Source organism: Oncorhynchus gorbuscha, linkage group LG24 (genome assembly GCF_021184085.1).
Source record: "Oncorhynchus gorbuscha isolate QuinsamMale2020 ecotype Even-year linkage group LG24, OgorEven_v1.0, whole genome shotgun sequence".
Lineage (NCBI taxonomy): Eukaryota > Metazoa > Chordata > Actinopteri > Salmoniformes > Salmonidae > Oncorhynchus > Oncorhynchus gorbuscha.
In genome coordinates, this window is record NC_060196.1 from 26,400,401 (window position 1) to 26,415,424 (window position 15,024).

The window sequence follows — 15,024 nt, forward strand, 5'->3', positions numbered from 1 at the left end:
TACAGTACTAACACAGACTGTACATATACAGTGCACACACAAACAAAACAATATCAACCAATGCAGATAAAAGGGCCATCTGTATAATCCGGATGGCACAGTTCCTAAAACTAGATCTGCAGGTCAGTAAAATCGACAGCAATACACAAGAGTAGCTAGCTTATACACCATGCAGGCCTTAGGGTTAGAAATTACACAGTACATGCCAGTCTTCAGAGGGTTAGAAACTACACAGTACATGCCAGTCTTCAGAGGATTAGAAATGACACAGTACATGCCAGTCTTCATAGGGTTAGAAATTACACAGTACATGCCAGTCTTCAGAGGGTTAGAAATTACACAGTACATGCCAGTCTTCAGAGGATTAGAAACTACACAGTACATGCCAGTCTTCAGAGGGTTAGAAATTACACAGTACATGCCAGTCTTCAGAGGGTTAGAAATTACACAGTACATGCCAGTCTTCAGAGGGTTAGAAATTACACAGTACATGCCAGTCTTCAGAGGATTAGAAATGACACAGTACATGCCAGTATTCGGATGGGGTTGTGTTAAATGCAGAAGACACATTTCAGTTGAATGCATTCAGTTGGACAACTGACTAGGTATCCCCCTTTCCCTTACCAATGATATAGCATTGTCTACAGATATGGTAATAAGCGGATATGCATGTTACACAAGAAGAACTAATGGGATCATTGTACAGCACTATTTACCAGACCAAATGGGACATACTATAAATCCTTTGACAGACAACACCATGCAGCCAGGTTGATAGTTCATATGTTGCCTAATCCCTCAGGCATTCAGTGTGCGTCCCGCTGAACAAGCCGCCACTGTAGCGAAAGTGCTGGCATCGCTTCGTTTTGATTGAGGGGCGACTCAAATTACCCACCGAGAGAGGTGGTTAAAATTTCACATCCACCCCCTTCCTCCCATTTACCTCCCACTCCAGTCAGCAGTGGCTCACTGTGTGGTGCAGCATAGCAATAGAACATACCTCCACCTCGGCTAGGCCAGCATAACAGTACCCACCACATTCCCCTTTATGTCACTGACTGACTGACTGACTGACTGACTGACTGACTGACTGACTGACTGACTGACTGACTGACTGACTGACTGACTGACTGACTGACTGACTGACTGACTGACTGACTGACTGACTGACTGACTGACTGACTGACTGAGAGAGAGAGAGAGAGAGAGAGAGACTGTCCTTCTCCCAGTGCCAAGTATAGTTAGAGTACAGACTGCTTTGGCAGGCCACAGAGACACCGAATCTGCAGAGACGGAAGAGACAGGAGACCTCCGCTGAGGAGAAGATGGTGTTGCAACAACAACCCACGTTAACCATTAAATACAGCTCAGCTCGCCACCAATTAACCCTGACCAGCAGCCTGGGGCATATGGTACAGTACAATACGGCGAATGAGCTAGTGTAGCTCTGGATGGCTGAGCCAGAAACACTACCATGAGCTAGTAGGGAGGAAAGGGGAGAGAAAGAAAGAAGGTGTGTGTGTGTTTGTGTGCGACTAATCAACAACCACAGGAAGCAGTGCAGTGAAAAAGTATTTGGCCTCATTCTAAATTCTCTACTTTCGCATATATATATATTTTTTTTATACTGAATGTCAGATCTTCAACGCAAACCTAAAATTAGATAGAAGGGAACCGGAGTGAACCAATATCACATACGAATTTCATTTCATTTATTTCATAAACAAAAGTTATGCAACACCAACAGTAATGCCCCCGTGTGAAAGTCATTTCCACTTTACACTCAATAACTGGTTGTGCCACCTTCAGGAAGCGTTTGGTTGGAGTCACTGCAGCTGAAGGTGGCACAACCAGTTAGAGTGTAAAGTGGAAATGACTTTCACACGGCGGCATTACTGTTGGTGTGGCATAACTTTTGTTTATGAAATCAAATGAGTATGTAATTGTTATTCGTTCACTCAGATTCCCTTTTATCTCAATTTTAGGTTTGCATTGAAGATCTGATTCAGTATATAAAAAATATATATGCAAAAGTAGAGAATTTAGAATGAGTGCAAATACTTTAAGGCAACTGACTCCAACCAAACGCTTCCTGTAGTTGTTGATCAGTCTCTCAAGTCGCTGTGGAGGAATTTTGACCCACTCTTTCCGTGCAGAACCGTTTTAAACGCAGCGACATTTGTGGGTTTTATCAGGCATGAACTGCTCGTTTCATGTCCTGCCACAACATCTCTATTGGGATTCGGTCTGGACTTTGACTAGGCCATTCCAAAACATCAAATGTAGACTTGATTGTCTGTTTTGGATCATTGTTTTGCTGCATGACCCCAGCTGCACTTCAGCTTCAGCTTACAGACGATTGGCCTGACATTCTCCTGTAGAATTCTCAGATAATAGAAGGAAGTCATCTCTAAGGCAAGTCATCCAGGTCCTTTAGGCAGCAAAGCATCCCCAAACCATCACACCATGCTTGACCATTGGTATAAGGTTCTTACTGTGGAACGCAATGTTTAGTTTTCGCAAAGCATAAATGGGACCTACAGTACCAGTCAAAACACAGGACAACTACTCATTCCAGGGTTTTTCTTTATTTGGACTATGTTCTACATTGTAGAATAATAGTGAAAACATCAAAACTATGAAATAACAGCTCTGGAATCATGTATTAACCTAAACCTTCTTTTTTTTTAAATGACAGTTTAGCACACTCTTGGCATTCTCTCAACCAGCTTCATGAGGTAGTCACCTGGAATGCATTTCAATTAACAGGACTGCCTTGTTAAAAGTTAATTTGTGGAATTTCTTTCCTTCTTAATGCATTTGAGCCAATAAGTTGTGTTGTGACAAGGTAGAGGTGGTATACAGGTGATAGCCCAATTTGGTAAAAGACCAAGTCCATATAATGGCAAGAACAGCTCAAATAAGTAGAGAAATGACAGTCCGACATTACTTTAAGACAAAGGTCAGTCAATACGTAACATTTCAAGAACTTCCAAAATTTCTTCAAGTGCTGTCGCAAAAACCATCAAGTGCTATGATGAAACTGGCGCTCATGAGGACTGCCACAGGAAAGGAAGACCCAGAGTTACCTCTGCTGCAGAGGATAAGTTCATTAGAGTTACCAGCCTCAGAAATTGCAGTTTAAATAAATGCTTGTTCAAGTAACAGATACATCTCAACATCAACTGTTCAGATGAGACTGCGTGAATCAGGCCTCCATGGTTGAATTGCTGCAAAGAAACCCCTACTAAAAAGGACACCAACAAGATGAAGAGACTTGCTTGGGCCAAGAAACACAAGAAATTGACATTAGAATGGTGGAAATATGTCCAAATTTGAGATTTCTGGTTCTAACCGCCGTGCCATTGTGAGACACAGAGTAGGTGACCACAGCATTCTGCAGCGATACGCCATCCCATCTGGTTTGCCCTTAGTGGGACTAGCTTTTGTCTTTCAACAGGACAATGACTCAAAATACACATCCAGGCAGTGTAAGGGCTATTTGACCAAGGAGAGAGATGGAGCGCTGCATCAGATGACATCTCCTCCACAATCACCCAACCTCAACCCAATTGAGATGGTTTGGGATGAGTTGGACTACAGAGTGAAGGGAAACTGACCCAACTCCAGCCACTCTAATAATGGGAATTGATGTAAATATATCACTAGCCACTTTAAACAATGCTACCTTATATAATGTTACTTACCCTACATTATTCATCTCATATTCATCTCATATGCATACGCATATACTGTACTCTACATCATCGACTGCATCCTTATGTAATACATGTATCACTAGCCACTTTAACTCTTCCTCTTTGTTTACTTTGTCTACATACTCATCTCATATGTATATACTGTACTCGATACCATCTACTGTATGCTGCTCTGTACCATCACTCATTCATATATCCTTATGTACATATTCTTTATCCCCTTACACTGTGTATAAGACAGTAGTTTTGGAATTGTTAGTTAGATTACTTGTTGGTTATCACTGCATTGTCGGAACTAGAAGCACAAGCATTTCGCTACACTCGCATTAACATCTGCTAACCATGTGTATGTGACAAATAAAATTTGATTTGATTTGAAACAGCATATACCAAGTGCTCAGCGTATGTGGGAACTCCTTCAAGACTGTTGGAAAACCATTCCAGGTGCAGATGGTTGAGAGGATGCCAATTAGTGTGCACAGCTGTCATCAAGGCAAAAGGTGGCTACTTTGAAGAATCTAAAACATATTTTGATTTTAAAAACTTGTTGGGTTACTCCATGATTCCATGTGTTATTTCATACCTCTGATGTCTTCACTTTTATTCTACAATGTAGTAAAATAAAGAAAAACCCTTGAATGAGTAGGTGTCCAAACTTTGGACTGGTACTGTATGTCATCCAAGAGAGAGGATTTGGCTTTGCTCACTCTACTGCTCAGCAGTGAGTGTGTATAATGCTCACCGCACAGGGTGAGCTCGCTGGGGTTGGAGGGGGAACTGCAACAGTTCCTGAATCAATAGCCATCCATGTATTTCATAGTACTGTAATGCAACACAGAGCAGTGTTTCTGGGTGAGGCTGAGTGAGTGAGTGAGTGAGTGAGTGAGTGAGTGAGTGAGTGAGTGAGTGAGTGAGTGAGTGAGTGAGTGAGTGAGTGAAACAAAGGGAAATCATCCACAGAACTTCATGAGACTCTGGGCCAATTAGAGATTTGAGTGACAAGCGCCAGTGTGCAGAGCGAGAAAAAGACAGCTTTATTTCTAAGTGAGAAATTGAGAATATGTCTGCATGCACAAGCTCGTAAACACACACACACAAAAACAGTCAATCTGTCCTTGGCATAATTTAACACACTACGCAGTTCATGTATTTTACATGTTACCTTAGCAACAGAGCAAGGACAACTTCAAAACAGAAACACTTTAAGGATGTCAGTTGCCAAAGCCATGAAAATGAAACCCACAGCAATACAGACTACTACCAGGTGTAATTAATAGGATACTTAATATTGATACTAAAAGCCTTACCAATCGATAGTGAATTAATTACTTACATTAATTAAAAGTAACACCATTATTACAAGAATCTAAAGGCATTCAAGGAGCTCTCGTACTTTAGTGTTAGCATAGCTCCACCACTGTGTAGCCTAGTTAGTACACTACACAGCTCTGGCATTCACAAACATACATCGCCATCTAGCGAATACATGGCCACACTGCATCAATCCAATACCACACTGCATCATTCCATCATTCCGATACATTTCCTCACTGTTGAGAGGGAATAGCCATTAGTGTCACACTGACTGAGTGGTCATTTGAGACGTCGAGCCCCAGTGTTGTTCTCGCCCCATCTCCGTTCGTAGCTCACTTAATTAACGAGTCCAGCGTTGCGTCAGGCGTTGCCTGGGCCTGCTGTTTCTCTCCCTTTATTAGTTCGCTCTCTCCCAAAGCTCAACGGAAAAGAAAATGAACTAATTATTCCATTACGTCGCGGGGATAAGGCAGGCTAGGCTGTCGCTATGTGGACGGCAGGCCGGGCTGGGAGGGAGAAATGACACGCTATTCTGAGTGAATTACTAACCGCTTTCTTTAAAAGACGCCTCCAGGTTGAGAAATTGGATTTACAAGCAGCGTGAAGACCGACTTCATTGGGCCACATCAAAAGAACGTGCATACACAACGCTGGCTTTTCATTCCCCTGACCTCGGAAGTCAATATGGGTCCATAACACAGCAGGGCAATAGAAGTTCATGTGTGTGTAAGACAAAGTAAGATATTGCTTTGGGAATGATATCTGTGGGGTCTCTTGATTTTCCATGATCATACATGCCGTTTAGAAGACGCTGTTATCCAATTTGACTTAGTCATGCGCGCATATATGTTATGGGTGGGTGGTCCCAGGAACCGAACCCATTATCCTGGAGTTGAAGGCACCATGCTCTACAAAGGTCATGCTTTCAGTCGATGCCGTTGCTAAGCCACAGAGTTCCTCTATAGGCAGAACTGCGCCGTACTGTGATGGCTCCGACGTTTTCTTTTCTTATTTTCCTTTCAAACATGTTCCAGCATGTGTAGCCTGGCCAGAGCAGTACAGCCTGGCTCGAGTTGGTTTGGCTCAGTAGTGTGAAAAGGGTATCAAAGTCATGAACTCAAATGGCAGATACTGTACAATGCGCATGGTTGAAAATGCAGTTTGTGATTAAGACGTGTTGTACTTTATGCTACATGTGAAGAGTTGACTGATTCCCACCGATAAATCCATGATAATCGAAAAGTTCAACAAGCATTTCTCAACGGCTGGCCATGCCTTCCTCCTGGCTACTCCAATCTCTGCCAACAGTTCCCCCCCGCAGCTACTCGCCCAAGCCTCTCCAGGTTCTCCTTTACCCAAATCCAGATAGCAGATGTTCTGAAAGAGCTGCAAAACCTGGACCCATACTAAAATCAGCTGGGCTTGACAATCTGGACCCTCTATTTCTGAAACTATCCGCCGCCATTGTCGCAACCCCTATTTACCAGCCTGTTCAACCTCTCTTTCGTATCGTCTGAGATCCCCAAGGATTGGAAAGCTGCCGCAGTCATCCCCCTCTTCAAAGGGGGAAGACACCCTGGACCCAAACTGTTACAGACCTATATCCATCCTGCCCTGCCTATCTAAGGTCTTCGAAAGCCAAGTCAACAAACAGATCACTGACTATCTCGATTCCCACCATACCTTCTCCACTGTGCAAACTGGTTTCCGAGCCAGTCACGGGTGCACCTCAGCCACGCTCAAGGTACTAAACGATATCATAACCGCCATCGATAAAAGACAGTACTGTGCAGCCGTCTTCATCGACCTGGCCAAAGCTTTCGACTCTGTCAATCATCATACTCTTATCGGCAGATTCAGTAGCCTCAGTTTTTCTAATGACTGCCTTGCCTGGTTCACCTACTACTTTGCAGACAGAGTTCAGTGTGTAAAATTGGAGGGCATGTTGTCCGGTACTCTGGCAATCTCTATGGGGGTGCCACAGGGTTCAATTCTCAGGCCAAGTCTTTTCTCTGAAAATATCAATGATGTTGCTGCGGGCGATTCCCTGATCCACCTCTACGCAGACGACACCATTCTGTATACCTCTGGCCCTTCCTTGGACACTGTGCTATCTACCCTCCAAACGAGCTTCAATGCCATACAACACTGCTTCCGTGGCCTCCAACTGCTCTTAAATGCTAGTAAAACCAAATGCATGCTTTTCAACCGTTCGCTGCCTGCACCCGCACGCCTGACTAGCATCACCACCCTGGATGGTTCCGACATAGAATATGTGGACATCTATAAGTACCTAGGTGTCTGGCTAGACTGTAAACTCTCCTTCCAGACTCATATCAAACATATCCAATCTAAAATCAAATCTAGAGTCGGCTTTCTATTTCGCAACAAAGCCTCCTTCACTCACGCCGCCAAACTTACCCTAGTAAAACTGACTATCCTACCGATCCTCGACTATGTCATCTACAAAATAGCTTCCAATACTCTACTCAGCAAACTGGATGCAGTTTATCACAGTGCCATCCGTTTTGTTACTAAAGCACCTTATACCACCCACCACTGCGACCTGTATGCTCTAGTCGGCTGGCCCTCGCTACATATTCGTCGCCAGACCCACTGGCTCCAGGTCATCTACAAGTCTATGGCTATGGTAGGTAAGGCTCCGTCTTATCTCAGTTCACTGGTCACGATGGCAACACCCACCTGTAGCACGCGCTCCAGCACGTGTATCTCACTGATCATCCCTAAAGCCAACACCTCATTTGGCCGCCTTTCCTTCCAGTTCTCTGCTGCCTGTGACTGGAACGGATTGCAAAAAATCGCTGAAGTTTTATCTCCCTCACCAACTTTAAACATCTGCTATCTGAGCAGCTAACCGATCGCTGCAGCTGTACATAGTCCATTGGTAAATAGCCCACCCAATTTACCTACCTCATCCCCATACCGTTTTTATTTATTTACTTTTCTGTTCTTTTGCACACCAGTATCTACCTGCACATGACCGTCTGATCATTTATCACTCCAGTGTTAATCTGCTAAATTGTAATTATTCGCCAACCTCCTCATGCCTTTTGCACACAATGTATATAGACTCTTTTTTTCCTACTGTGTTATTGACTTGTTTATTGTTTACTCCATGTGTAACTCTGTGTTGTTGTCTGTTCACACTACTATGCTTTATCTTGGCCAGGTCGCAGTTGTAAATGAGAACTTGTTCTCAACTAGCCTACCTGGTTAAATAAAGGTGAAAAAAATGGTAAGGTAAGATAACGTCCACAGATTTTGTCTTAAAAAATGTTTTTTTTTAAAGGCTAAGGAGATGAATGTTGAGTCATGCTTATCCCGGAAGCCAGCCGCATGTGTGGAAACTCTGTTCATGTGACGACTGACGTCAGCCTGCAGGCGCACGGCCCACCACAAGGAGTTGCTAGAGCGTGATGAGCCAAGTAAAGCGCAGAGTGGGTTCGTCATGTCATCTGTCACATTATGAAGCTTACCATAGTTCCCCAGAACGGTTGAGCCAGTCACGCGCTTGTTAGTAAATCGCACAACGGGAGTGTATAGATTTCTATATCTATAGTGAGTCTCTGTTGTGCGGCGCACATGAGGTGATGAAGTTACACATGTATGCAATTCACTACTAAAACGTTTGCCGTCAGATATCTTATAATGGCTTTCTGCCAGAAGACGCAGTCAGAGAGTTCTGGATGAGTTCTGCACAGCTGACATTTTTTCCCCCTATGCTTCCTACTAGAGTTCTCTCCTCCGTGTGCACATGCTACTCTTCCATCAGAAAAGCATGCATCACAACTTTGTTCATTTGCACAATTTCTCTCGTTCACTCTTGCTCGTAAATGTCCACACTCATCGGAAATGACATTCGGTAGCTACTAGCTATGCTTGTATAACTTTATGAGCTGGATTTGCCTGTCTTTGCCATTTAGTTCATGTTCGTTTTCACTAAATCCCGGGATAAGAGAAGGATGACAATAATAAAATCTGCCCAAGCCTAGTTGTTCCTCTACATTTCAAAGGCGTAGCTACATAGGGCTTCTTGGAGGACATATTGTCTGGGTGAAAGCAGTTCCAGGCAGTCAGCTTGACAGATAATTATCTCTGTCGTTTTCTTTCTCATCTCCCTTCAGAGACAGAGGGAGAAAAAGGAGGAAATGTCAGATCTGTTGTCTCGACAGGATGCCATTTTTAGAGAGGAAATCAAATAAAATTCTCCACTGATGACAACCTTTAATCTAAACAAGTCATTCTCAGGAAACATTGACGAAGGGCTGTCAAGGGAGTTCATTTGAAAAGTTGTGTATTTACTTGACTGATCAAGCAATGGTTAGGTGCCAGAAAGTGTAGTAAGTAATTGCTGAATTCAAGATTGTCTGTTAGAATTAGATCTGAAATTCCTTGAAAATTAGCAAGGGACGGCAAAAGATGGGACACGTTACCAATATCCCAAAATGCACCTACAAAACTATTACATACCAATGATTATGGTGAGTGGTCACCCCAGCCTGGTACCCATCCTGACATTTGTTAGAGCAGCCTTTCTCAACCCAGTCCTCGGGTCACACCAGCCATACCATATACCAATGTGCTCCAACACCATGCACACCTGAAAACTAGTCAACTAATCAGCAAGCTTTTTTTTATATGAACCAGGTGTGCTGGATTTAGGATACGTCAAGTATATGTAACGACTAGTGGATCCCGATGACTGAGTTGATGAAGACGGCACTGAAGTCCCCGTTCTTACACGTGAGAGTTCTGACTCGGAGACGGAGCGCTGGGGCGGTGAGCGGCGCTGGTACCCGGGGCTCACGTCCTGATAGGTGGGGCTGTCGTCATCCAGCATGGCACCCTGGTCCAGAGGCTCCTCCTCCAGGTGAGAGGTCACATCGTCCGGGCACATCTGGTGGTCCATCCCATTCTGGGTCAGGTTGCAGTGGACAGCTGCAAGGAGAGATAAGAGGGAGGGAGGGGACAAACACAAGGTTAAATGAACTATAGGACACCAATGTGTACAGTATAGCTGTGTGTCTGTGAACCAACCATCATCTTGCTACTTAGTAAGTGTACAGTCGTGGCCAAACGTTTTGAGAATGACACAATTATTAATTTCCACAAAGTTTGCTGCTTCAGTGTCTTTAGATATTTTTTGTCAGATGTTACTATGGACACTGAAGTATAATTACAAGCATTTCATATGTGTCAAAGGCTTTTATTGACAATTACATGAAGTTGATGCAAAGAGTCAATATTTGCAGTGTTGACCCTTCTTTTTCAAGACCTCTGCAATCCGCCCTGGCATGCTGTCAATTAACTTCTGGGCCACATCCTGACTGATGGCAGTCCATTCTTGCATAATCAATGCTTGGAGTTTATCAGAATTTGCGTATTTTTGTTTGTCCACCCTTGAGGACTGACCACAAGTTCTCAATGGGATTAAGGTCTGGGGAGTTTCCTGGCCATGGACCCAAAATATCGATGTTTTGTTCCCCGAGCCACTTAGTTATCACTTTTGCCTTATGGCAAGGTGCTCCATCATGCTGGAAAAGGCATTGTTCGTCACCAAACTGTTCCTGGACGGTTGGGAGAAGTTGCTCTCGGAGGATGTGTTGGTACCATTCTTTATTCATGGCTGTGTTCTTAGGCAAAATTGTGAGTGAGCACACTCCCTTGGCTGAGAAGCACAACAGTAATTATCATGCAGTCACCTTGAGCGATTATCTAAGGCATAAAATAATTCCACGAGGATTATGGATACAGAAAGCACCTTCTCTTGGTTTGAACAACCCCTTCTTCTGTGACCGATGGTGCGAGATTCTTAATAAATACTCCTTTGATTTAATGGCTCTGACCATACAAGAAGTCAGAACAATTGAGCATGATTAGAGATCAAATGATACAGCTAAATGTTGATCTAGAAAGCAAGATCACCAATAAAGGACAAAAAAAGAGAACATTGATCAACGTGAGAAAAAAATGAATGACAAACTTGGAGACAAAGCCAACCAAGCTAAATTTAAAAAAAAAACTAAACTAGCAGAAGGTGCATTTCTGGAGGGATGGCGGAGACACTCTCCCACGAGCAAGCTGGAAGGGTAAACGCCAACCCAGCCATAATCCTAGTGGCGATCAACCTCCCTTCACATCTGACTCCAGTGACCAATTAAGAGCGGGAGCGTCTTCTTTTTTGGAGAATCCCGATGGACGACATCATCGAATAGGCCGTCATCACAACCACCGCCCACCCCGCTTTCCAAGCAAGAAATGCTGGAGAGGATAACGCAGGAAGACGGCAACACCCGAAGTCCCCCCCCCCCACACACACACACACACGGAGCAAGACACAGTAATTAAATTGTCCAACAGGTCTATATCTGATACATGTTCATCATTTGTCCCAACACCACAGGCCAATGACTGATACAGTTATAGACTTTTGAGTGACTGAGCTTTTGAGTGACGCAGTTTGAGTGACTGAGTTTTGGGGTAATGGGGTTGCCCCCTATACACCTGCCAATGTAAATCCATTGAATGAGACTAGTAACCAGACAGGAGCATGCTAATGCTCTTCCAATTGATAACCTGAATGACAATGAACTTGACTCTCGCTTTGAAGACATAAGGGAAAATGCATTTAGCAAATATTTACCACCCAAAATAAGTCCCCCTTGAAACCTATTGCTGCCTCGTTGAGACAGATACATAACACATCTCCTGGCTAAGAAACAAGAATACAAGTTATTCCACAATATGTCCAAAGCAGGAAAATAATCCCTTATGGAACTCAAGAATGACTCCTGTATGATGATAAAAACATGCCGACAGAGGTGCAATAGTGATGTAAAAAGCTGCAAACTATGACAAGGACATTCTGAGAACGCAGTGCTGAAAATGACAAAGACAGAATACGAGTATATGAAAGTTGACAACCCCCTGGTCATGTACACTCTCTCCCCAAATTCACAAGAGCATGACGCCACCTATACCAGGCATGCCCATTGTGAGTAGTAATGGATCTCTGAAAGAGAATATCTCTACCTTTGTAGACCATTTAGTGAAACCCCGGGTGATCGCACTCCCCACGTATACCAGAGACTATTGATTTGATTAATCTCCTGAAATATGTGGGCCATATACCAGAACATTCTATTCTGTGTACTTTTGATGTTACCAGTCTATATACTAAACATCCCCCACCAGGGTGGCCCTAGAGGCCCTCAAGTACTTCCTCAATGAATGTGCCAATTGTATTGTGGACTTGGTGGAACTGACTTTACCTTCCAGACCAAAGGGACAGCGACGGGGGGGCACTACGGCTCCTAATTATTTTAACCAATGTTTGGGAAAAAAAAGGTGGTGCTGAATCCAGACATTAACCCCTTTATCCCAGCCCAGGCTCTGTCGCAGCCGGCCGCGACCGGGAGGTCCATGGGGCGACGCACAATTGGCCTAGCGTCGTCAGGGTTAGGGGGGGGGGGGGTTTGGCCGGTAGGGATATCCTTGTCTCATCGTGCACTAGCGACTCCTGTGGCGGACCGGGCGCAGTGCAAGCTAAACAGGTCGCCAGGCACACAGTGTTTCCTCCGACACATTGGTGCGGCTGGCTTCCCGGGTTGGATGCGCGCTGTGTTAGGAAGCAGTGCGGCTTGGTTGGGTTGTGTTTCGGAGGACGCATGGCTTTCGACCTTCGTCTCTCCCGAGCCCGTACGGGAGTTGTAGCGATGAGACAAGATAGTAGCTACTAAAAATCAATTGGATACCACGAAATTGGGGAGAAAATGGGGTATATACATTCTTTTAATATAAATAAATTAAACTATGCACAAGCACCATCGTTTCACCATTAACTACGCCCTATCACAAAATCAGTTTTATGAAGGACAAAACCCTCCCTCTACAGATCTCTATAGGAAACCACCCCCAAGAGGTGACAGCTTCCAGCCACGTCCACTTATTTTAAAAGTCTCACTGTTAGTCAATTCAGCAGCATCAGAAGAATACACAGCTCTGAAGCTTCTTACCAGAAACCGACCACAGACCTCACAAAAGGAAGAGGGCTACAAATGGCAACTTGGATAAAACATGCAAATGATTGTTTTGAAGGGCAAACACACTTGGAAAGCCTTCAACCAATAGTAAAAGAAAAAGCAGAATACTCACCAGTGGGAAAGGCATTTAAAAATGACATTATCAGGCAGCACTGGGACATTATCGATACTGACCCACAATTGAAACCCATCTTCAAAATGGAATCTTTCTGGATCCACAGGCTCAACACACGGTCTCCTTTGACCTTAACTTAAAACCGTTTTTATAGTTCCAAAATGTCCAAATGCTTTTTTTGCCCAAATTGAATAGTGTGTGAGATCACACACACACACACACACACACACACACACACACACACACACACACACACACACACACACACACACACACACACACACACACACACACACACACACTCGCGCATACACACGATCAAAAGTATATGGACACCTGCTCGTTGAACATCTCATTCCAGAATCATGGGCATTAATATGGAGTTGGTCTCCCACTTGCTGCTATAACAGCCTCTACTCTTCTGGGAAGGCTTTCCACTAGATGTTGAAACATTGCTGCAGGGACTTGCTTCCATTCAGCCACAAGAGCATTAGTGAGGTTGGGCACTGATGTTGGGTGATTAGGCCTGGCTCGCAGTCGGCGAGATCAGGACTCTATGCAGGCCAGTCAAGTTCTTCCACACTGATCGACAAACAATTTCTGTATGGACCTCGCTTTGTGCACGTGGGCATTGTCATGCTGAAACAGGAAAGGGTCTCCTCCAAAGTTGGAAGCACAGAATTGTCTAATATATGTGCCATTTAGCAGACGCTTTTATCCAAAGCGACTTACAGTCATGTGTGCATACATTCTACGTATGGGTGGTCCCGGGAATCGAACCGACTACCCTGGCGTTACAAGCGCCATGCTCTACCAACTGAGCTACAGAAGGACCACACAGCCTATGTGTGGAAAGTTTAATAGAGCCTTTATAAAAAATATATAATTTATTTTGAACAAACATTGTTATATCAAGCACTTTAAAAAGGAACTGAGGGTTGTCGCCATGGTTGCTACAAGCAAACTGAAGAGTAAAAACCCGGAATTCATATCAGAATTGATTGACCGTAGATACGACCAGACTTGTATTGTATTGTAGAATGTCATTGTATACTGTACCATTGATATCCCTTCACTGGAACTAAGGGGCTTAGCACGAACCATGAAAAACAGCCTCAGACCATTATTCCTCCTCCCCCAAACTTTACATTTGGCACTAGCATTGGGGCAGTTAGCGTTCTCCTGGCATCCGCCAAACCCAGATTCATCCGTCGGAACCGCCAGATGGCGAAGCGTGTTTCATCACTCTAGTCCTTCTGTAGCTCATTTGGTAGAGCATGGCGCTTGTAACGCCAGGGTAGTGGGTTCAATCCCCGGGATCACCCCATAAACGTTAGAATGTATGCACACATGACTGTAAGTCGCTGATTGCTGCATGAGGAAGCGTTTTTACTAAATGGCATATATTATTATTATATTATATTAGAGGATGCGTTTCCATCTTTTACACCACTCCGGCCAACGCTTGGCATTGTGCATGGTGAGCTTAAGGCTTTTGTGCGGCTGCTCGCCCATGGAAACTAATTTCATGAAGATCCCAACAAACAGTTATTGTGCTTAAGTTGCTTCCAGAGGCAGTCTGAAACTCGGTACTGATTGCTGCAACTGAGGATAGATGATTTTTACACGCTACAGCCCTCATTGGTCCCGTTCAGTGAGCTAGTGTGGCCTACCACTTCGCGGTTGAACCATTGTTGCTCCTAAACGCTTCTACTTTACAAAAACAGCACTTGCAGATGACCGGGGCAGCTCTAGCTGGGCAGAAAGTTGACGAACTGACTTGTTGGAAATGTGGAATCCTTTGGCCCTGGCC

General features: G+C 44.2%; 1 protein-coding gene across 3 annotated transcripts in view; it reads right to left on the reverse strand.

Annotated features, from left to right (window-relative positions):
* Nucleotides 1-15,024, reverse strand: part of LOC124012594 (sterile alpha motif domain-containing protein 12-like) — a 74,364-nt gene that overhangs the window by 39,908 nt on the left and 19,432 nt on the right. For all 3 annotated transcript variants that reach the window (XM_046326379.1, XM_046326378.1, XM_046326380.1), the window contains exon 2: nucleotides 9,796-9,992. In XM_046326379.1, the coding sequence (XP_046182335.1) occupies nucleotides 9,796-9,992 (197 nt within the window). The remainder of the gene's footprint in view (nucleotides 1-9,795; nucleotides 9,993-15,024) is intronic.